Raw genomic sequence first — 25821 nt, 5'->3', positions numbered from 1 at the left:
TTTGGGAAAGTGTATTTCGCCAAGATTTCGAAGAAGAAGGTCCCTTACGTACTGGTTGTATCGAGTAGGATGTGGAGACGGCGGTTTGAATGCGGACAGTAGTACGAGGAAGGGCGTCCCTTATCTGAGGGATCGCTGCCTGGCGAAGGGGCAAGTGTGGCAATGTCCGGCATTCGTAGCCTCACGGAGGCTTCAGCGTTATCCGCTAGAGCATTTATTAACGTTAACTGCCCTATAATACTCTCTGGTCCACGGCGCCTTCGACTTCTTGGACGAACAGAGCAAGTTGGTTGCGCAAGATGTCTGCTTACGGAACCCTTGTTGATCTTTAAAGAGATTTTCGTTTTCCAAATCCGTCACAATACGCCAGTACTAAACGTGCTCCATAATTATACATTCGATTAACGCTAGAGATATATTTCAATAATTATATAATCATCTATCTGACGACCATCTGGAAAATGGGAATGACCTGCAGTTTTTTTTTTCCTCTCCCTTGATACCCTTCGTTACTCCAATGACCTACAATAAACTGCTACTAGAAAGAGAATAAGTTCTTTCTGGTAGTATCTGTAGAATCTTACAGGTATCTCATTTCGTCCAGATGCCTTTCCACCGTTGTGCGATTTGTACTATGATTCATTATCACACCTTTGACCCATTGGATGCTCATCTCTGAGTACACGTTGTGTTTAATTATCACTGGACACGATGTTGTTCCATAAAACATTAAGGTAATTCCAAAATTACGGAAATTTTAAATAAATCGTTGCTAAGGTGGAAAGACTTATCACATTACTAAGGTCTCATTGTAGAGTCCTTGCACCCTTTCGTGAGGTAAGAAAAAAATACATGTTGAGTTATGGGCGATTATTTTATTTGTATCGAAAGCAATCAGTACGCATTAATATAGATTGTCTTCTGTAGATGTTTCTTGCTCATTTCGTATTTGTTGTGTTTGTCCATTGCGTAGCCCACTGATGATGCTTTTGTCAGGCATCGCACTTACATCTGTCTCATACCTCAGCTATTCCATACGTATGGGGTTTAGACTCTGCAAGCATCAGAACAAAATTAGCGGCTATGTGAAACATGAACACTCAAAACTGTGAATGGACTCTTACCCCGTCAGTCCAAAATGTTTAAAGGCTAGGTTAATTAAAAAATAAGTGAATTCCTGCATTTAGTCAATTTGCGGTAGAATCGTATTGATAAAACACATTCTCGTCACCTGTGATGTTTATTTTTCAGAGAACTGTCCTCATTTCGCATTTCAGTCAAGAGGCTGCAGGCATCCTCGCATCTTTTTCATTGTTTCTGTTTGGAACTCAAAGCGTCTGGGACAAACTTGGCACTTGTTCTTCCTTTTCTTCAAAGTATTCTGGAAGATCTGGTGGACACCTGATTTACACATGTCGTTCAATTACAATTTGTGACAAAAACGTTGACCGCACATCCGGTACTTACCATTGCTGCTCACATTTCACTTGCCGAATGCAGATCCGTTGTTTTCACTTGTTACTGCCATCGTAATTACAGTGCACTGATGACGCTTATGCGCCAGAAATAAACTCAGTGTCGGAAATTTTTGTGCGGACGGTGTATTGCTCCAGGTGGGGGTATTACTCTAGATAGGAAATGGAGACAGGGTTAATTGGTAGGCACACGTCATTCATAGGAAGACCAACGGACCGTATAGGCCCTCACTGTTCACACGCAAGGTACGGAGGAGCTACCGTTACGTGAAGTAAATGACGATCCTGAAACAAGTGTGCAAAGACCCGGACCTGCCGAAAGCATGAACCATGACCTTGTATCGTTAATTCTCCACGAGCTGTTACTTTCTCCACATAGCTTAGATCGTGCGCAAGTTCTCGCGCCAAAAGAGGACTATGCCAGATAAGAATTCTGCCAGTGGATTCTAAGATGGTCCATTGAAAATCTGCAAGTGACATCTTGAATTTTAAAGGGTGTCCCATAAAGAACGCGACTTTTTAAGTGCCTGATGTCGTAAAAATGTATTGATGAAGTTATTACTTATTGCAGTGCATGCTACCTGTGATTTTCAAGGGACTTCCGACAAAATAGAAGCAATGATCCATGAGGAGATTCTTCAATTTGGACTTGAATGTGCGAGGTTTAAGGTTTGCTGCTAAGACCTTTTTAATTCAAGGGGTAGCTTATTGAAAATGGATGCAGCAGACAGAGTGCTGCACGTTTTTCTGCACAAGAGTAAAGGAGATGCGATTCAATTGCAGGTCGAATTCTGTCTGATATTAACTGGGTAATAGCTACTCATTCATGGGAATAAACTCATTTTGCTACACAACATACGGCATAAAAGAGAATAAATGTTGTGAGACCAAGGTCAGAATTTCCAGACTCCTGAACGGAGATCGATAGGTTTGCGATGTTATTGCTCGAACTGCGCGTTTCTGAACGGAAGTGAATGGGAAGGGTTAAACTATAATGCTATCAAAGTAAGCATGTTAAGCCTAATTTCCGGTTTTAGTGTTGAACCCTCACGTATTGCAGATGTTGTTCTAGTGGTAAATATAGCAGCATTCAATTTTTGAACAAGAGCCTGAAGATAAACTGTGCATGACAGTTTACCATCTATCTGAACACGTAAACATTTCAGGCATACTGATCAGTCACTTACAGTTGAATTGTGTATTAGAAACTGAAAAAAAACTGAGTCTTACTATGTTTCGACATGAATTCATTTTTTACAAGCCATGAAGGGAGTAAGACAGGGTTGTAGCCTCTCCCCGATGTTGTTCAATCTGTATATTGAGCAAGCAGTAATGGAAACAAAAGAAAAATTCGGAGTAGGTATTAAAATCCATGGAGAAGAAATAAAAACTTTGAGGTTCGCCGATGACATTGTAATTCTGTCAGAGACAGCAAAGGACTTGGAAGAGCAGTTGAATGGACTGGACAGTGTCTTGAAAGGAGGATATAAGATGAACATCAACAAAAGCAAAACAAGGATAATGGAATGTAGTCTAATTAAGTCGGGTGATGCTGAGGGAATTAGATTAGGGAATGAGGCACTTAAAGTAGTGAAGGAGTTTTGCTATTTGGGGAGCAAAATAACTGATGATGGTCGAAGTAGAGAGGATATAAAAGGTAGGCTGGCAATGGCAAGGAAAGCGTTTCTGAAGAAGAGAAATTTGTTAACATCCAGTATTGATTTAAGTGTCAGGAAGTCATTTCTGAAAGTATTCGTATGGAGTGTAGCCATGTATGGAAGTGAAACATGGACGATAAATAGTTTGGATAAGAAGAGAATAGAGGCTTTCGAAATGTGGTGCTACAGAAGAATGCTGAAGATTAGATGGGTAGATCACATAACTAATGAGGAAGTATTGAATAGGATTGGGGAGAAGAGAAGTTTGTGGCACAACTTGACCAGAAGAAGGGATCGGTTGGTAGGACATGTTCTGAGGCATCAAGGGATCACCAATTTAGTATTGGAGGGCAGCGTGGAGGGTAAAAATCGTAGAGGGAGACCAAGAGATGAATACACTAAGCAGATTCAGAAGGATGTAGGTTGCAGTAGGTACTGGGAGATGAAAAAGCTTGCACAGGATAGAGTAGCATGGAGAGCTGCATCAAACCAGTCTCAGGACTGAAGACCACAACAACAACAACAATGAAGTTAAGTTCTCGTATTTGATGCTTTACCTCGATGAAGCGAAACGCGTCTGGTGAAAAACACGCATTTTTTTAGTTGCGACTACAGAACGAAAATACCCTAAAGAATATTTGAATCACCTGTCATATTAGAAGATTATGTAAGAAACAGTAGTAGTCCCAGTACTGTGCCCTGAGGAATCACCCCCCCCCCCCCCTCCCAACCGTGCCTGTCAAACGCCATCTCAAAGCCGTTCTCTTTGCTTTGATGAATGGCCTTTAGCTGTCTATTCTTAAAGTATGTGAGCTACTCTTCTTAGTCTATAATGGCCCACGCAACCTCTGCATTAAATTTTGTGATCCACACAATCAATTGCCTTTGTTATATCAAAGAAGATGCTGCCCAACGTTCCCATCCTCTTATTTAATCCTTCCAGTGCTTCACGGAAAAAAGAGGATATAACTTTTTCAGTTATTAAGTTTCTTCTGAAACCAAACTGTACGTTTGACAACAAATTATGTAAATTGAAATGCTCATTTACCCTTAAAGGAGTATAACAGCCTTTTCAGGAACTTTTGCAAATTTCGATGAAATAGAAATACATCTAAAATTGTCTGTATTACATCTTTGTCTTTCCTTATAATTCGCTTCTGTTATTGAGTACTTTAATCGTTCTGGAAACTGACCATTCCAAAGAAAAAATTACGAATATGGCTAAACACTGGACTAACATAAGCGCACAGTGCTTTAATTCCTGCTAGATACCCCATCAAATTGGTGAAAGTCCTTAAACTTCGGGGATTTTAATTGTTGACTTGGCTTCATTTCTTGTCAGTTGGATTTTAGGAGCCCGAGAGCGCAGATTTTCTTTCAGAATTCGTTGCATTATAGGATCGTGTTGTTTCTGGGAATATCCAGTTGTTGTAAACGTCGGCGAATAGAATCCGTCGGAATTACATCAACATTATCATTCACGATGCGATGTTTTCCGCAGAACGACTAACAGGAGAACGCCCCGAAGGTTTAATGTCCACAGTCCACCAGTTTTCTCAAATTTAGTAATCACTCTCATCTCAGTCGAGTTCTTTTGTGCATTACGTTGACCAAACATTCCACGGAGATAAGGAACAGTTTCTGGACAACATTCACCACATTCGTAATAAGTTTTCACTAAAACTACACGCTATACCGTTGTGAAGCTCTCGACAAAGAAAACAAATGAAAACCGTGAAACGTTCAAAGCTGTCAACTTACTAGAACAGAAATGGTGGACGTTTCAAAAGTTGCGTGCAATATACGACACCATTTGTTTAAGGATGAAACAGGATTTACAGGGTAGGATAACAAATTACCACAGCAACCATGGGCAGGCACAAAACATCGGGCGATCGTGGAAGCAAGGCATCACCTGCCTCTTTTCCTTAAAGGAGAGCCGTTACTGTCTGTGTTTATAACTATTCCTGTGTTCGCTCTAAGTGTGTTTTATTTCCCTAACGTTTGTGGTTTTCCTCTCTGCGTCTGGAGCATTGATGCGTTTGTATACTGCCTATCTCACTGCCGAAGCAGGTCGGGCCACCTTGTGGTCCGTTGTCGGTGCTTCTGGTTTCCCAGACTGGAAATGAGCCGATTGTCAGACTGCCGCGATGTTTCGTGGAACCGTCGGGCAGTCTGTTTTATGCCATCCCTTATCATGGGGATCCCTGTTTCCTCGTGCAAGGCCCTGGTCTGGCAGGCACGGCGAGTCGCAGAGCTCTCCCTTGCACCCCGTAAAGCTGATGTATCTGTGTGTCGGCTGCGTTCCCTCACACTGCAGACGCGTATTCTAGCACAGGTCAGATCAGTGCTAGATGTAACGTAATTCCGCAGTGTGGTGGAAGCGTTGATTCAGGATTTAGTAGGGGATATAGCGAGAGTTACTCCTAGATATTTAGCCGTGGGAGACCATGGGATGGGGCCTCCCACGATTGGCAGCGGCTGAAGGTCCATGGGCACTGTACGTCGCGTTATTATGATGGCCTGCCTTTTAGTGGCATTGAACTTACGGCGCCCTTTCGTAGCCCAGGTCTCCAGGACGTTGAATGCCTCCTTTAAGCGGCGGCGAACGCGCGCAGAGTGAGGTGTCGTCCGCATATAGTGCGAGGGATACCATGTCAAGTTCGCTTCAGTATCAATGTGTGGGAGAAAATGTGGGTGACAGACTAGTAGTGCCATACACTTTACCGGGCAAATTAACAGGTGCTGTTCATCACCAGTTTCTGCTCGAGAAATTATTCTCGTAGTTAGAGAATGCTACCCTTCCAAAAAGGCAACGGACGTAAGTTTATGTATGACGGATCAACACGTCATATTTCACATCTGGGGACGTCATTACCGTACATAATACTATAAGGAGCGAGGGAATAGCGGAAGAGGTCCATTTTGTGTAGTCTCTGTATTTGTATGCCCTTAGATTCCTAACTATGAGGACATTTAGAGTCGTTTCTGTATTCCTCACCCACCGACAACGTATACACATTATAGGAACATGTGCGACTGCATGTTTCCAAATCCGACTGCGCCAACTGCCTTCGCAAGAGTTCGTAATTCTTTGGAGAGACGGCTGAAGGATGCATAAGAACGAATGGTAGCCTCCTATAGTGTCAAGACTTATGGTTGTCATAGGACACTCAGCTAGTGTTCTTTCTGGATATTTGTTGAAGGACTTTCCTTGCTAGTACTATCTTCTGTAGCAATAAAAACTTTCACCAAACCAATTTGGATGAAATAACTGACTGTATAACCGAAAAATCGAAGTATTAATACAAGTCTCGGAAAGTCTTACATACGATATGTACCAGAACGTAAACAACGTTGTCGTGGAGCAACTGTCAAATTCACGCGGAAAATTTAAGCAGAGAGATTAACATGTTGAGAAAGCGAAAGGAACTAAAATTTGAGCTGCTGCTGTAGATATTTTCATTCTGGGTTGTAAAAGTTTTTACCTTCCAAAAAAGCACGCAGATCAAATTTCAGCAGACGGCATGGAGCTTACGGCTGAGCCCCTGCGACTCATGCAAACCGCAGCACGTCTCCGCCAAGATCGTGGCGCCGTACCGTACGACGCTGAACCAAAATCCGATGTAGCCTAACATTAGGGAATCGGTACAGAATATGTGGTACTTCGTCATTGTACGAAGATACGGTGATAAACCTGGTATATTCCTATGAAAGAGAGACAATTTCGAAATCTGTTTCACTGCTGATACTTCGAACATTTCTGCTGAAGTTGTTTGGTTTACTTGGTAACCAACCGAAGTGCTGAGTACTGTTTATTTTTGAATTAATTAACTAACGCAGTAGAAAACGCTGAAACACAGGACTTGATCATATAGGAGTCAGTTGAAAAAGCTTTACATTCTTTGTAAGAACCTGTATGTGGAAAACGTAATGGATGCTCTTGGTGCTGCAGTCTCAATTTTTTTAAACAACATTTTGAAGCAGAATCTGGCACTGGACAGATGCAGCTGCAGAATTTTAGTGACCATCATTACATTCGTAAATGGAGAGATAATATGAACTAGAATTCCTTAGAGTTCACGAAGAAAGAGAAAGATCCAGTGTAGAACAAAGAAGCTATGCCTCCCAATCATGCTTAACTGTATTTTGAAACGGGATTTGATTAAAATAAGTTGCATGGCAGAGCATAATAGAAGAGCTGAAAAAACTGACCTTACAGAAGTTTACGCAAACTATCCCACGAGAGTTTCAAAGACCAGTCCTACATGATGTATCTAGATATATACTACGACCTCCTTTGTATCAATACCATAGGGATTACTTGAAGAATATAAGAATAATTACAGCTTGCACATAGGTGTTCAATCAATCATCCCTCCCATACTATATGTATGAATGGAACGGAAAAAGGCCCTAATCACTACTACATTGGCAGGCATCCTCTGTCATAAACTTCACAGGGGTTTGCAGAGTATAGATGTCGACATTAGAATTGAAAACATTTGTTTATCATTGCCATGGCATGTGCACAACTGGCCGTCTGGCAACTCAACTGTATCACAATTTACACTAGTGTATAACCAGTGAAATACTTGCTGGTGGTGGTCTTTCTTGTCAGTCACAAATAACTACTAAAGGTCAATTTCTCCCTTCCTCCCCATCCCAACCCAAAACATAATGTTATATATACATAATTTCAGGCACTTAACTCCTCTAAGAATTCATCTTAAACTTTTTTGGTTAAGCTGTCTTATTTTCCTTGTTGAGTACCATCTATACAGCAGATAGGTATATTATTTCCTTATGCAATGACATAATTGCTTTTCAACATTGTATTGAAAGATGCTAATAAAAAGAACATCTTCTAAGTGTTATAACATTTGAGAAATGTGACAAAAATAGATCATATCAAACTTTGTACGGAAAATCATGTGCTCACCGATGCTCTCAGCCAATGACTTTGCGGATATATAAAGAACACTTTTGATGATATGTGATTGTCGTTTTCAGATGCTACTGGATTCCAAGTGCCGCCATTAGCTGAACTGTCGGCGAGATGTGTCGCAGCACACATACCTTTCGAGCTGGTGGAGCACGTTTTCCCGCCAGTACCCGAACAGCTGCAACTCCGCATTGCCTTCTGGAGCTTCCCCGACAATGAGGAGGACATCCGGCTGTATTCTTGCTTAGCAAATGGCAGCGCCGACGAGTTCCAACGTGGCGAGAACCTGTTCAAGAATCGTGCAGTTAAGGAACCCCTACAGATAGGTTGGTCAGCATCAGTTAGCAAAAGTTGTTAAGAGAAATTTGTTTCTTGCGTGGCTACTGATTTATGAAAAAATGCCAGAGCTTCGCAATGATTTATATATTGCTTAGAAATTTTATGTTCCCACTTTCTAAATACCACATAAGTTGTATGAAGTAAGGTACGAGCGTCATTCAATAATTAAAGAGACAAATTGGTCTGGGGAAAAAACTGTTAGTAGGGCAAGTTTGGTAATTCTATGGCTTCCTTATTTGGCCTTCTAACCCAATTGTTATATTGTTCCTGATAGGACCTAATGTTTTCCGCTATGTTATTCTTTCTTTCTATTCCAAATCTTCTAATGTCATCAGCCAAACCTCTAAGGAATTTGCAGTAGCTGGGCAAACACTGGAATAAGTTGGCATCACTGTCATGAGCCCTGACCAGCTGATGTATCAACTTTGCTTTGTTTATAACCTCAAAAATACATTTCAAGATGGCGAGTCCACTTGAAACGTCCACATTAGTTGAACAACATTCTGTTACTCGTTTTTTACTCGCTGAAGGCGAGAAACTAGCGAATATATACTGTATAATGTCTGAAGTTTATGGTGAAGTTCGTATGAACAGTGCAAATTTTTACAAGTGGGTAGAGCAGTTCAAAAATGGTCGCGGCTCGGTGACTGACGAACACCGTTCTAACCGACCAGTTGCATTTTCAACTCCCTCACTTGAAAGTCAAATTAATGAGATCATTCGTGCCGACCACCGTGTGACTGTGGAAATGACAGTTGAACCTTATCAAGTTAGTACTGGTACAGTTCATGACATTATCTGTAACAGGTATTGCAAAACATCTGCAAGATGGGTTCCAAAGGAGTTGACGCGGCTACACAATGAAACAAGGCTGAGAGCGTGCACTGAGCTAAAGGGACGTTATGAAAGAGAAGGTGAGCACTTCCTCAACAAAATTTAACTTGTGATGAACACTTGGGTTCACTATTAAGAGCCAGAATCAAAAAGACCAAGCATGGAGTGGAAGCACACCAACTCACCTGTCAAGAAAAAATTCAAAACCCAAGATCAGCAGGAAAAGTCATGTTGACGGTGTTTAGTAAAGCTGAAGGTCCAGTTTTCTGTTAATATCTCGTAGAGCAGCGTACAGTGAACAGCCAGTAGTACTCAGATATGCTTTTAAACCAAGTGAAGCCAGCCACGAGAGAGAGAGAGAGAGAGAGAGAGAGAGAGAGAGAGAGAGAGAGAGAGAGAGAGAGAGAGAGATGATGATGATGATGATCTCAGAGGAGAGGTGTGATTCTCCAACAAGACAATGCACGTCCTCATATTGCTCAGCTAACCTGTTAATCCATCGACATAATGGCCTGGGAAGTACTGCCTCATCCCCCTCAGAGTCCTGATTTAGCATCTATAATCCGTTCATCATAAGAATAAACCTATGTAAACATTGCACTATGTATTCTACCGCGTTTGCTGGAACCTCATTGGATTTCCGTTTCGTGTGGGACTGCAGCCAAACTGTCACGAGTACTGTCAAGTAGACTTTGCCACTGTTTCTATGTTTCGATACAGTGTATCGATACGTGGAACTGTTTCAGTGTTCCGGAACGGCTGTGGTTCACTGTTTCGAAACAGTGGTTTTTCATTCCGCCCCTGTCTCGGGTAACCGGACCCGATTCGATCTCGAGCCAGACACAGAAACTGTATCGTTGTTTCAAAATAAGGCTGTCTCAGTCCACCTGTGCTTGGAACGGACTAGTTCTATCGAAACAGTGATGTTTCATTCCGCTCTGTGTCGGACGAGATTCGGGCTCGGCACAGGTACTGAAACACAACATACCACTTCATGAAACACTTTCAAGAGTGTCGAAATCTTTTTGACAAGCAATAGCATGAAGCTTAAGATATCCGAAAATAAAGCTTCGTTTCTAGCTGACTGCACTATTCCGAAATGGCGTAACATCTGCTTTATAAACACTAACGAAACAATAAAACGACGCATACTATTCACATTCAAAGTAATAAATATGTGAAAATCACTCCGTTAAATTACACTTTTTTTTATAACATACGCTTCTCTGCTCATGTACAGTAATCATATTAAGAAACGCAAGTAAGCCTACAACATTTTGAATTAAAAAAGGCGTAGAGTGACAGTTATTAGACATATACATAAATTTTATGAAGGAATAATTGCAAGCAATCTGTTTGACATACCACTGATAGTGTAATGGTGAACGGGAAGGGCTGGGAAGCATGGCGAATTTATAGTAACGGTTCGAAACACCTTGAAAGACAAAATTTTTTCTGTTATATTTTGTTATTTGTTCGAATTATGTGGCGTTATTTGTGAGTCTATAGCCACTGTGCCTATTATCTACAATGATTCCTTTTGTGTGCATGGAAATTAGCAGGATGGGTATATTACCCATACTAACGGAATGTGGGAATCCCAGTAGCATATCCGTTGTTTTCTGCAGTTTGCTCCCATCTCCAGTTCCGTTCGTGGTGGTTCTGTCTTCAGCTATGGCTGTCCTCATCCAATTGAAAAGTATGAAAGTTACACGACACGAAAGCAGCGCATTTGCTGCAGAAATACGAAACTTCCAAGGCGCCTAAGTGATGGTTTCATACTTTCTGCGATACGATTAGCGCTCTCGCACCTCATTTGTGTTTATGTGGACATACTTATACACTAGACATTCAAGATGATAAAATGTGTAGGTTTATTAGATTACAAAACACAAACTGTTTCACTGTTTGGAAACATTACATTGTACTGTTTAATTTGTTTCCAAACAGTTACGTGTTTCAGTTTGCCCATCTCTACTGTCAAGTAAGACAATAAGGGTACGTTTTCTGCTGTGTTTTACGCGCACATCGACTTAGCGATAATTCGGGACAACAGCTTTATCGGCGCATTTAACTGGACTGCATTGGCCGGTCAGCTGGTACAGCTAGCCTGCAGTGACGTGGCCAGTTGCAGCTCACTCGTAAAAAGAGACGAACAGAGGAACAATAGAGCTTCGAATGTCATTTAATAACACACTGCAAATCTCCCACAATACGCTCCGTAGACGACTAGACGAAAACCGCAACACGTTACCGTGTTTAGCTAACGTACTATTGTTATTAAAAACAAGAATGATAAAAATTCCTTACTTAACCACAAGGTAATTTTTCTGCATAAGCTGTGTGTTACGTAAGACAGTACCGAAGGATTTCACCGTATAGTTAAATATTGAAGCCACCAAAGGTATTACTTAGTCAGCCGTCTCGTAATTCTTAGCTCCTCCCTTATCCGAATCCGAGAAATACATTTCAGTTTTGGAAGTGTCACCCGCTACGTTGATAACGAGCCTATCAAAAACAGAATCCACGAAGCTAACCAGGCGCAACATTTTCTCTTCTTGTTTTTATGACGAGCCAGTCTATATCCCGCCAGCGTTCGGCAATGACGTGTGAAAAAGCTGCGTGCGTTAATTCCAGTACGTCTGGCAGTTCAACAGTCTTGTTACTTCTCTGGCCAAATCCTGCAACTTGCGCTCCAGATCAGTCCTGTTGGGTTCGTATTGTAACGGTATAGTAGCAAATGTAAAAAAATGCAGAATTTGTATAATGTGATGTGCTCGATGCTGTGAAAATGATTGTTTTTCATGTTTCTATGATACTTATCTACCTCTGTGGTATAAAACGATGGACATAGTTCAAATAAAGAGGATCTGGTTTTTCATTTTTGCCTTAAAAATTAAATTATTTTTTCTTAATTTAAACAACTTTTATGAACAGTCTTTCATAAAACATCGATAATTAAGAATTTTCATTTGAACTGGAAACACGAATGTCGCGTCCAAAACAAGAAACAAGAAGACGTGCGTTATTCATAAAAATGATGATCAGTTTTATAATTACGAGATTTAGGTATTTCAAATTGAACGAGAGAAAGTAATGATGCTGGGGAGATTGGAACCAACGCACGAACAACCACAATTGGTTCAAATCCCATTACGCTACCGACTGCGGTACATGTTCATTGAATAATTATCAACTGCAGTATATACAACGCTGGAAAAACTTCAAAGCCGATTATCTCCGGAAATTTATGTAAAACGTTAAGAACAGCCTATATCTCGGCACTTTTTAACCGTGTTCCAGTCGCGTGTTTCGCTACGGAACAGAAAGCAGCCACAGCCATTTTCATACTGCGCGTTAACAACTCGACAATGAGAGCACGACGCAACAGAGGCTGTGACTACACGATTTTTGAATTAAAAACAACTAAGCTAAAGTGTGATCAAGGAAAACTTTGATGGCTGTCAATACATTTGAATATTTTTAAGTTTCACTTAAAATAACTTAGTAATAGATATCTAATACGTAAGTAGGACCTACTTCAACGATCGTAACAACACCAGTGTAGATGTGCTACGCCTTCTGACCAGTCATCGCATTTGCATTTCTTTACATCAAGTTTATTCTTATGATGAATGGATTGTAGTGATTTCCATTTGTTTGGTGCACTGAAGAAGGCCTTACGTAGTTCCAGGAACACGAGGATGTGTAAAAGTTCGTGCGAAATTGGTTCAAGCATAAAGATAAAGAGTTCTTTGAAGCCGGAATTAAAAAGTGCATAAATCTTCAAGGGGATTATGTTGAAAAGTAGAAAAAGTTTCTTTTGTAAAAATAAATGCTTTTTTCTCCAGACAAATTTGTCTAATTATTGAATGACCCTCATATTTTCCAAAGTGTCTTAACAAGGAACCACCCGAGTGTGAGGTCGCAAGTTCAATCTTTAGTAAGGCTCATCCGAAAGTGTTGTGTTAATGATTGTGACAGATAAAAATATTAGCTGCTAGTGACTCATCATGTGCATCAGGAGGGCAGCAGAAAATGAGTGTCCTGGGAGGTGCAGAGATCAACCTTCTATGGGATGTAAGTATTACGCTTCACAAAATGAACATCGTTGACATTCAAGAAATGTTCAAAACAAATTATTAACTGTCACCATGAACACTGAATGAAGAACGGCGTGCCAGAGTCATCACAAATGTTTGCACCCTCAAGATCAAAGGCAAACTCTTTGGGAGCTACAAACCTTGTAGGACGTTCAGCTAGGTATCCACTCTCAAAGAATATGTATAGAATTGTATAGGTGTAACTGGGTGATAAGAATGGATGGAATGTGATGGCATGCAACCAAATGCGGAACAGTCTGTCGTGGAGCTTATCATGAAACTGGTTATCCTTTAAGGCATAGCAGCAAATAGTATGATAATATGTTTTATAGGCACAGAAAAAACAAACATCCAGAGGCATGATTTGTCCAGTGGTTTCAGGTGGTATGAAAATGTCACATCCTCTTCAGGAGGGATAGTTCACTCTAAAGAATTATGATTTTTAAATGCAGACCAGGAATCAATCAAAAGCAAGTTACTTTGACCAGCTGTTGGCCAAAAGCAGTGCTCATACCATAATTGTAGTTCTCTTACTCCCATTTTCCCCACTCTTGCTTGCTATGATGTATATATTCTCCATTACTCTTGCAAGACAGTGCGGACGAGAAAGAACTGTTGGGGCAGAGCACCTCAACTTCTCACAGCACAATAACTAACTTTCCATCCAATTTACCATACAGATTAATAGCCAGCATAATAGCATATGAATGCGTTAAGGCATTGACGTTAGTTGAGCTCGATTCAACTCTCTTGGTACCTCTACTTCACATTCCTTTCATATGCATTTCCTCTTGAAGTCCCACTTGTTCGGAGTTGAAAATAAGTTCTTTGTTGAACTATGGGATAAGTTTAGTTAGCTCATTTACATATTTTTCAGACAGATTCTGCAGTTTGCCGTGCATAGTCCTTTGAAATTTTGTTATCTTAATGCAGCTAGCCAATGCTTCCCTTGAAATCACTGTAAGCTATGTCATATGCAATTTGATGTGAATAATGTAGTAGGTCCCTATCATGCACATCCTATAATCTGTATAAGGCATACTTGAAATGCGAAAAAATCCAGTTTTTGCAACAAGTGTACCGTGTACTCCGTTGAAGATCCATAGTTTTTCTTATGCAATAGGCTACATTGTCATATTGCTGTGGATTGAAATCTATTATTATTCCCCCCCCCCCCCCCCTACACTGCTGATGATCATCTTGTTGTTGTTGTTGTGGTCTTCAGTCCTGAGACTGGTTTGATGCACCTCTCCATGCTACTCTATCCTGTGCAAGCTTCTTTATCTCCCAGTATGTACTGCAACCTACATCCTTCTGAATCTGCTTAGTGTATTCATCTCTTGGTCTCCCTCTACGATTTTTACCCTCAACACTTCCCTCCAATACTAAATTGGTGATCCCTTGATGCGTCAGAACATGTCCTACCAACCGATCCCTTCTTCTAGTCAAGTTGTGCCACAAACTTATCTTCTCCCCAATCCTATTCAATTCCTCCTCATTAGTTATGTGATCTACCCATCTAATCTTCAGCATTCTTCTGAAGCACCACATTTCGAAAGCTTCTATTCTCTTCTTGTCCAAACTATTTATCGTCCATGTTTCCCTTCCATACATGGCTACACTCCATACAAATACTTTCAGAAAGGGCTTCCTGACACTTAAATCTAGACTTGATGTTAACAAATTTCTCTTCTTCAGAAACGCCTACCTTGCCGTTGCCATTCTACATTTTATACCCTCTCTACTTCGACCATCATCACTTATTTTGCTCCCCAAATAGTAAAACTCCTTTACTACTTTAAGTGTCTGATTTCCTAATCTAATTCCCTCAGCATCACCCAACTTAATTCAACTACATTCCATTATCCTTGTTTTGCTTTTGTTGATTTTCATCTTATATCCTTCTTTCAAGACACTGTCCATTCCGTTCAACTGCTCTTCCATGTCCTTTGCTGTCTCAGTCAGAATTACAATGTCATCAGCGAACCTCAAAAGTTTTTATTTCTTCTCCATGGGTTTTAATGCCTACTCCAAATTTTTCTTTTGTTTCCTTTACTGCTTGCTCAATATACAGATTGAATAACATCAGGGAGAGGCTAAATCCTGTCTCACTCCCTTCCCAACCGCTGTTTCCCTTTCATGCCCGTGGACTTTTGTAACTGCCATCTGGTTTCTGTACAAACTGTAAATAGCCTTTCGCTCCCTGTATTTTACCCCTGCCACTTTTAGAATTTGAAACTTCACTAACTGTAGTAGGTATAACGCAATGTTTGCTTTGATTATCGTCGCCATTGCTGTGCGTATTGTCACCGTTGCTCTGTTTTGTACCAACACCAACATTGTATCAAACTTCAGTGGCCTTTTGCGATCTTGCACTCAAGGGTTTCCTTTGTAAGAATGACAATATCATACTGTTATTATTTGATTGTCTGTGTTTGTGGGAAAAATTAACTCCACTAAAACCGGAAATTTCAATTAAAGATGAAAATGTAAGCGCCACTCTTTATGACAAATTATCCTTACAAAGTTTGGATATGTCACAAGTAAGTTGAGACGGGAGATATTATGACAATTTAAAATGGTGCAACATTTACCTTACTATTTGAAAATACATAGGGGAGATGCTGATTACCTCCCCTTTAATTTACCTAAATACATTTTGGTTTATGCATTCCATTTCATGGCTTATATCTTCAGAAATACGAAATACAAAAATATGTAAGTAGGTCTTGACCAACTTCAGAACACACACTCTCTCTCTCTCTCTCTCTCTCTCTCTCTCTCTCTCTCTCTCTCTCACACACACACACACACACACACACACACACACACACACACACACACACACAGAGTTAATCACCTAAATCTTGCACCACAAATATTGTGGAAATGGAAAGTGATGTGTGGTTTTCACAGAATGGATTGGCTGTCAAGGCTCGTATTCTTAACAAATCAACGAATTGTAATAATACTTAGAAAGTGTATTTTTTTGTGGAAACACACACTCTTTAAATGGAACAATGCATATTGACATTAACAAACTAAAGTTAGGTAAATTAGAATGTAAGTGGTGTTTGTTGCAGGTTCCTAGTGCATAGGTTTATGAGCTATTGTATTTTGAAAAAGTTTGCACACCATACTTGCACAATACCTCTAGTAGCACGCACTAAAGAACAACAGAAGTGCTTACAGTAGTTGTGTGAATTCTGGCAAGTAATGAGACAATGAACTGCAATTGTTTGTGTTCAAAATGACCACCAGCAGCAGCAATACACACTTCCAGTCTGGTATGTAGTGACTGCTGCACTCCTGTTGACATTTCAGTGGAGATGTTGGAGCAGGCTACAATAATACGTCACTGCGTATCATTGGGTGTAGTTGATATGTCCTTGTATACAATGTCTGTAAGTGTTCTCCAAAGAAAAAGGTTTACTAGAGTCAAGTCTGGGGAACAGCTTGGCCAAGGTAGAGGTTCTCTGCATCCAATACAACGATTTGGAAACAATTTGTGAGGACATGCTATAGTACTTTGTGCACTATGGGCTGGACAGTCCTCATGTAGCCCCTCCCCCCAGGTTCTTCTTAGTCTGCAGAGAAACGTCTTCTATCATCTGTGGAAGTTGGTGTATTAGGAGGATGGGATACTTATGCATGATCAGTGTTCCATGTATGAAAGATGGGTCTGCGAGCTGAAGCCAATGGGGATTGTAAAGACCAGTAGTGCATGTTTTAGCGGCTTACATGGCCGTGATTGGTAAATGTGGCTTCATCAGTAAACAAGATACATGGTACATCTGGAGTACACTGTCTTAATACCCATGTGCAGAAGTTAACGTGATTCTCATAATTGTTTCCACGCAGCTCCTTACGGAGAGAGATTGATAGGGATGTAAACTGTGTCGATGGAAAATGCTTCGTAGGATACTTGCCTTCCTCGAATGATTTTGCGGGAGCTAACATTAGATCAGCTGCACTGTCATCACTTGTTACAGTGTGTCGGTGTTGAACTACCACTTTCTCATAACAGGTTGAAGAGGTTGATAAATAATTGCCGAGATAGGTGATGTCTATTGGGATATCTTGCAGCAAACACCATATAAGGAAAAATTGCATTCTTCCTACACTGTCACACACCATCAGTGTGTTTGCTTTTTCTGCGTTGGCAAACCTCTTCGTCCACTCTTAACCTACTGCTTGGGCTGTTACACTGACTAGCAAGTTGCAATGCGCTCAAGGAGCACACAAGCACACTGCAAGCAAATACAGCAACATCATACCTAGCAACTACACAAGTTAAATGGCACAAACAAGTGTTGGTGTGGGATCTTTTAAAAATAAGATATCTCATAAACGACTGATATGAGAATCCTGCGACAAACACCACTGATGTGATTTAGCCTGCTTTTAGTTTCATAATGTCCGTAGGAATTGTTCCATTTAAAAAGTGTGTCCTTGCAGAAAAAATACACTTTCAAGTATTATTGCAAGCTTTCAGAGCAAACACAGTTCCTGTTACAGAATTATTTAAGGTCGGTCACACGTGTCATCCTTCTGGGGCATCGTCAGATTGTCTACTAAAACAAGAAACCAATCAAGTAGATACAGATAAAGGAAAAGGGAATGGTCCTATGTTGCATGGTTACACTGACAATGTGAACTAAAAGTAATAAAAAAAACTTACATAAAAGTAGCTTGATATGTGACTAATCAGTTGTAAAATGACTCGTAACATAAAATAGACACCAAGGTAACTAGATATATAATCCATCAATCATGAAACATCTAGACCATGCAGTGAACCTAGTAAAAGGAGAGAAACAGCCATAATAATACTGGGAAAGTAGAAATATGTGATGGGAAAATTTTCAACAGTTGTCACATGTTACGTCTGGGAAAATTTTCCATGGTTATCGTATGTTATGTTTAGCACACCAGCCGGTTCCACCAAGGCAGTAAAAGTTAGGGCCACACTTCACAAAATCGCGGTACAAGTCGCACATGGCACACTGTCTGAATTGGCTTGCACACAAACATGATTATGACAAATTGAGATACAGCTCCACGTATAGTGTGGCAAGACAATGGATTATATAACTGGTTACCTTGGTGTCTGTTTTACATTATATGTGATTTTTTGATTTTGGGTTATTTAATCCAACTACTTTTACAGAAGTTTTTCTAATGCTTTTAGTTCACATTGTATGTGTGTTGCTTATTGCCTAACAATCCAAGTCCCTGACTACAATCCATTTGGTGAAAACCACACATCAGTAACACTTCCCATTTTTGAAATATTTGTAGTGCAAATTTACACACACACACACACACACACACACACAAACAAACACAGAGAGAGCCGCGCGCCTTAGCATCTCTGTTGTATGGTGAGTAGCAATATATCCTTTTCATAATACTGTTGTTATTCCATTCTGGATTTTCCGTTCTGAAATTGAATGTGTGATATTTACAATGGTTAGAATTTAAATCATTATTGTTTGCCATTATTGTATTAAGTATATGTCCTACGTAGTTTTTATACACTGAAGAGCAAAAGAAACTGGTACATGTGCCAAATATCGTGTAGGGCTCCAGCGAGCACACAGAAGTGCTACAACACGACATGACATGGAATAGACTAATGACCGAAGTAGTGCTAGACCATGAATCCTGCAGGGCTGTCCATAAATCCAAAGAAGTACAATCGGATGGAATCTCTTCTGAACAGCATGTTGCAAGACATTCCAGATATGCTCAATAATGTTCATGTCTGGAGAGTTTTGTGGTCAGCAGATTTGTTTAAACTCAGAAGAGTGTTCCTGGAGCCACTCTGTAGCAATTCTGGATGTGTGGGATGGCGGAATGCACAATGGACAGGAATGGGTGCAGGTGATCAGACAGGATGCTTACGTACCTGTCACCTGTCGTACCTAGACGTATCAGGGGTCCTACTATATCACTCCAACTGCACATGTTCCACACCATTACAGAGCCTAAACCGTACACGTCCATCTGCACGATTAAATTTGAAACAAGACTCGTCTGACCAGGCAACAAGTTTCCAGTCATTAGCAGTCAAGTGTTGGTGTTGATGGGCCCAAGCAAGGCATAAAGCTTGTCATGCAGTCATCAAGGGTACACTAGTGGACCCTTGGTTCCCAAAGCCCATATTGATGATGTTTCGTTAAATGATTCACCCTCTGACACTTAATTGATGGCCTAGCATTGGAATCTGCAGCAATTTGCAGAATAATTGCATGTTTGTCACATTGAACAATTCTCCTCAGTTGTCATTGGTCCCATTCTTGCAGGATTGTTTCTCAGCCACTGTGATGTCAGAGAAATTGGATGTTTTACCAGTTTCCTGGTACTCATGGTACACTCTTGAATTGGTTGTATGGGAAGATCCCCACTTCATGGCCGCCTTGGAGGTGCTGTGTCCCGTTGCTCGTGCACTGACTATAACACTATGCCGAAACCATGCCATATCTTGATAACCTGCCTGTGTAGTAGCAGTAACCTATCTAACAACTACACCAGACACTCGTTGTCTTATCTAGGCGTTGGTGACCGCAGCATCGTATTCTGCCTGTTTACCTATCTCTGTATTCGAAGACAAGTGCCTGTACCAGGTTTTTTTTTTTTTTTTTTTTTTTTTTTTTGATGCTTCAGTGTATAAATGTTTCTCAGTGTGGAAGGTTTCATACAAGAAGTGACATCTGATTTTGCTTTTCGAAGGTTTTCATTTGAGTGCGAGTGTGTGCCCACCCCAGAGTGTCGGGCAGGTCCGGGCGCAGTACAATGTTGCAGTGACGTTTGACCGGAGGCGCATCACTTCCTGCAACTGCACCTGCTCTTCAACTGCATACTGGTGTTCGCACATAGTGGCTGTGTGCCTCCACAGGATACATCTGGTGAGACCCTGAGCCACAAATACTGCACATAATTACAGCAATAGTCCACAGTTTCTTGCATCACTTCAGTGACTGCTTGATTAGCTTGCTTAAAGTTCTGTGAGCCAAAGCGATAGAAGTTGCAGAACTTGTAGGATAATAGCATGTTGGAAAATTGAAGTGAAAACTCTGCTGGGGATATAAAATTTTTGGTTTTATCTAGACATACATGTAATGCATCAAAAATCACAGAGCGCTTGAGACTGAGTAATTGCACTAATGGTTTTAAATATTTGATCCAAGCCCAAGTACTACTGTGATACTTACTTACAAGCTTTCATATATTTTGTATTTATTTTTTTGTTGTAATGTACACAGTAATTCGGCCAGCACCATACGATGTTGTGGTACATCTGATGATTACAACAATTTTACGTTAGCATGTACGGACGTTCAGTGTGGAGTGTAATTATTGCATGACAGTGAAACATGGTAGATATACTAAAGTGTTAATTTGGAACTGATTTACAATGGATAAAAAATTAATTACAGTCTTGGCCACCAGGTTCAAATCTGGCAGTATACAACATTTGTATGACTATATAACATCCACAGTGTCATTTGACAAGCTGTTAGTGAAACTTTTTATGTGAATGGCAGCAATTACAGTACTACATTGAGGAGACTTTCACCAACTGAAAGGTCTGAGAGAGGCCCAATATCATTAAATGGTTCAAAGAGGATGGTAATGATTTGTAAACATGGTTGAGCTTGGTTTGGACCTGGAAGAGGAATGCGTCTTATCCCGGTGGAAATTATTGATGAGGTTGCTGTTGCTATAACGGACCATGCAGCACACTCCCTGCTTAGTGAAAGTACTAATGCTCGTGCACTATTACAAGAATTGCCCGTACCATGGTCAACAGTATGGAAAGTTTTGCAGACTATTTTACACTGGTACCCCTAAAAGATCCAGGTGGGGCAGCAACTGAAACCACATGATCCACAGCAACATTCTGAATTTGCTCTTCAGTTTCTGGCACAGATGGAAGTTGATAACATGTCGCCAGGCAACATTCTCTGGAGTGATGAGGCACCCGTGGTGTGGACTCACAAAAACCTTTATTCTCAGTCTGTTCTTCTTCTTTGAAGAGCATACACCCAGAGGCTCTGTGAAGTGTACTGTGACATCTGCACATTATCGAGACCTCCTTATACATCATATGATTTCTGTTTTGGAAGAGTGCAGATATGCGGAAACTACTGTTTTCGTGCAAGATGGAGCAACACTCCTGTTACTTGCTCAGAGAAAGATCTGCTTAATGCAACCTTAGAGGAACGTGTTATTTCCAGAAGTTTTCCAGCTGCACGCCGTGCAAGTTCACCTGACCTGAATCCATGTGATTTTTGGCTCTGGGGATATCTAAAGAAATGCATTTGCCAGGGACACATTCAGTTTCTACCTGAACTGAAGGCCAATGCACAGGAACACGTTGCTCAGATTCCACCAGAACTGCTGCAAGCATCTTTTGATGGTGTCATTTTACAGATGCAGCATATCATAGATGTCTCTGGTGCTCATATAAAAAATCAACTTTATGCCCTTCTCCCTACATCTACATCTACATTGATACTCCGCAAGCCACCCAACGGTGTGTGGCGGAGGGCACCTTACGTGCCACTGTCATTACCTCCCTTTCCTGTTCCAGTCGCGTATGGTTCGCGGGAAGAACGACTGTCTGAAAGCCTCCGTGCGCGCTCTAATCTCTCTAATTTTACATTCGTGATCTCCTCGGGAAGTATAGGTAGGGGGAAGCAATATATTCGATACCTCATCCAGAAACGCATCCTCTCGAAACCTGGCGAGCAAGCTACACCGCGATGCTGAGCGCCTCTCTTGCAGAGTCTGCCACTTGAGTTTATTAAACATCTCCGTAACGCTATCACGGTTACCAAATAACCCAGTGACGAAACGCGCCGCTCTTCTTTGGATCTTCTCTATCTCCTCCGTTAACCCGACCTGGTACGGATCCCACACTGATGAGCAATACTCAAGTATAGGTCGAACGAGTGTTTTGTAAGCCACCTCCTTTGTTGATGGACTACATTTTCTAAGCACTCTCCCAATGAATCTCAACCTGGTACCCGCCTTACCAACAATTAGTTTTATATGATCATTCCACTTCAAATCGTTCCGTACGCATACTCCCAGATATTTTACAGAAGTAACTGCTACCAGTGTTTGTTCCGCTATCATATAATCATACAATAAAGGATCCTTCTTTCTATGTATTCGCAGTACATTACATTTGTCTATGTTAAGGGTCAGTTGCCACTCCCTGCACCAAGTGCCTATCCGCTGCAGATCTTCCTGTATTTCGCTACAATTTTCTAATGCAGCAACTTCTCTGTATACTACAGCATCATCCGCGAAAAGCCGCATGGAACTTCCGACACTATCTACTAAGTCATTTATATATATTGTGAACAGCAATGGTCCCATAACACTCCCCTGTGGCACGCCAGAGGTTACTTTAACGTCTGTAGACGTCTCTCCATTGATAACAACATGCTGTGTTCTGTTTGCCAAAAACTCCTCAATCCAGCCACACAGCTGGTCTGATATTCCGTAGGCTCTTACTTTGCTTATCAGGCGACAGTGCGGAACTGTATCGAACGCCTTCTGGAAGTCAAGAAAAATAGCATCTACCTGGGAGCCTGTATCTAATATTTTCTGAGTCTCATGAACAAATAAGGCGAGTTGGGTCTCACACGATCGCTGTTTCCGGAATCCATGTTGATTCCTACATAGTAGATTCTGGGTTTCCAGAAATGACATGATACGCGAGCAAAAAACATGTTCTAAAATTCTACAAGAGATCGACGTAAGAGATATAGGTCTATAGTTTTGCGCATCTGCTCGACGACCCTTCTTGAAGACTGGGACTATCTGTGCTCTTTTCCAATCATTTGGAACCCTCCGCTCCTCTAGAGACTTGCGGTACACGGCTGTTAGAAGGGGGGCAAGTTCTTTCGCGTACTCTGTGTAGAATCGAATTGGTATCCCGTCAGGTCCAGTGGACTTTCCTCTATTGAGTGATTCCAGTTGCTTTTCTATTCCTTGGACACTTATTTCGATGTCAGCCATTTTTTCGTTTGTGCGAGGATTTAGAGAAGGAACTGCAGTGCGGTCTTCCTCTGTGAAACAGCTTTGGAAAAAGGTGTTTAGTATTTCAGCTTTACGCGTGTCATCCTCTGTTTCAATGCCATCATCATCCCGTAGTGTCTGGATATGCTGTTTCGAGCCACTTACTGATTTAACGTAAGACCAGAACTTCCTAGGATTTTCTGTCAAGTCGGTACATAGAATTTTACTTTCGAATTCAATGAACGCTTCACGCATAGCCCTCCTTACGCTAACTTTGACATCGTTTAGCTTCTGTTTGTCTGAGAGGTTTTGGCTGCGTTTAAACTTGGAGTGGAGCTCTCTTTGCTTTCGCAGTAGTTTCCTAACTTTGTTGTTGTACCACGGTGGGTTTTTCCCGTCCCTCACAGTTTTACTCGGCACATACCTGTCTAAAACGCGTTTTACGATTGCCTTGAACTTTTTCCATAAACACTCAACATTGTCAGTGTCGGAACAGAAATTTTCGTTTTGATCTGTTAGGTAGTCTGAAATCTGCCTTCTATTACTCTTGCTAAACAGATAAACCTTCCTCCCTTTTTTTATATTCCTATTAACTTCCATATTCAGGGATGCTGCAACGGCCTTATGATCACTGATTCCCTGTTCTGTACATACAGATTCGAAAAGTTCGGGTCTGTTTGTTATCAGTAGGTCCAAGATGTTATCTCCACGAGTCGGTTCTCTGTTTAATTGCTCGAGGTAATTTTCGGATAGTGCACTCAGTATAATGTCACTCGATGCTCTGTCCCTACCACCCGTCCTAAACATCTGAGTGTCCCAGTCTATATCTGGTAAATTGAAATCTCCACCTAAGACTATAACATGCTGAGAAAATTTATGTGAAATGTATTCCAAATTTTCTCTCAGTTGTTCTGCCACTAATGCTGCTGAGTCGGGAGGTCGGTAAAAGGAGCCAATTATTAACCTAGTTCGGTTGTTTAGTGTAACCTCCACCCATAATAATTCACAGGAACTATCCACTTCTACTTCACTACAGGATAAACTACTACTAACAGCGATGAACACTCCACCACCGGTTGCATGCAATCTATCCTTTCTAAACACCGTCTGTACCTTTGTAAAAATTTCGGCAGAATCTATCTCTGGCTTAAGCCAGCTTTCTGTACCTATAACGATTTCAGCTTCGGTGCTTTCTATCAGCGCTTGAAGTTCCGGTACTTTACCAACGCAGCTTCGACAGTTGACAATTACGATACCGATTGCTGCTTGGTCCCCGCATGTCCTGACTTTGCCCCGCACCCGTTGAGGCTGTTGCCCTTTCTGTACTTGCCCAAGGCCATCTAACCTAAAAAACCGCCCAGCCCACGCCACACAACCCCTGCTACCCGTGTAGCCGCTTGTTGCGTGTAGTGGACTCCTGACCTATCCAGCGGAACCCGAAACCCCACCACCCTATGGCGCAAGTCGAGGAATCTGCAGCCCACACGGTCGCAGAACCGTCTCAGCCTCTGATTCAGACCCTCCACTCGGCTCTGTACCAAAGGTCCGCAGTCAGTCCTGTCGACGATGCTGCAGATAGATGGTGAGCTCTGCTTTCATCCCGCTAGCGAGACTGGCAGTCTTCACCAAATCAGATAGCCGCCGGAAGCCAGAGAGGATTTCCTCCGATCCATAGCGACACACATCATTGGTGCCGACATGAGCGACCACCTGCAGATGGGTGCACCCTGTACCCTTCATGGCATCCGGAAGGACCCTTTCCACATCTGGAATGACTCCCCCCGGTATGCACACGGAGTGCACATTGGTCTTCTTCCCCTCTCTTGCTGCCATTTCCCTAAGGGGCCCCATTACGCGCCTGACGTTGGAGCTCCCAACTACCAGTAAGCCCACCCTCTGCGACTGCCCGGATCTTGCAGACTGAGGGGCAACCTCTGGAACAGGACAAGCAGCCATGTCAGGCCGAAGATCAGTATCAGCCTGAGACAGAGCCTGAAACCGGTTCGTCAGACAAACTGGAGAGGCTTTCCGTTCAGCCCTCCGGAATGTCTTTCGCCCCCTGCCACACCTTGAAACGACCTCCCACTCTACCACAGGTGAGGGATCAGCCTCAATGCGGGCAGCATCCCGGGCAACCACAGTCGTAGTCCGATCAGGGGATGCGTGGGACGAGCTGGCCGTCCCCGACAAACCCCCATCCCGACCCCCACAGTGATGCCCATTGGCAACAGCCTCAAGCTGTGTGACCGAAGCCAACACTGCCTGAAGCTGGGAGCGAAGGGATGCCAACTCAGCCTGCATCCGAACACAGCAGTTGCAGTCCCTATCCATGCTAAAAACTGTTTTGCTAAGAACGTCTGAACTAATCTACAGAGAGCGCAAACAAATCGACAAAATTTAAACGGTTATTAAAATACAAGATTGCCTAG

General features: G+C 41.7%; 1 protein-coding gene across 1 annotated transcript in view; it reads left to right on the top strand.

Moving 5' to 3' along the window:
* The window catches only part of LOC124618709 (zinc finger SWIM domain-containing protein 8 homolog), a 521177-nt gene that overhangs the window by 358215 nt on the left and 137141 nt on the right, over nucleotides 1–25821 (top strand). Inside the window, exons 2-3 of the mRNA XM_047145371.1 lie at nucleotides 8147–8404; nucleotides 20090–20265. Coding sequence (XP_047001327.1) covers nucleotides 8147–8404; nucleotides 20090–20265 — 434 coding nt within the window. The remainder of the gene's footprint in view (nucleotides 1–8146; nucleotides 8405–20089; nucleotides 20266–25821) is intronic.

Source organism: Schistocerca americana, chromosome 1 (assembly GCF_021461395.2).
Source record: "Schistocerca americana isolate TAMUIC-IGC-003095 chromosome 1, iqSchAmer2.1, whole genome shotgun sequence".
Taxonomy (NCBI): Eukaryota; Metazoa; Arthropoda; class Insecta; order Orthoptera; family Acrididae; genus Schistocerca; species Schistocerca americana.
This window is presented reverse-complemented; position numbering and strand designations above follow the sequence as displayed.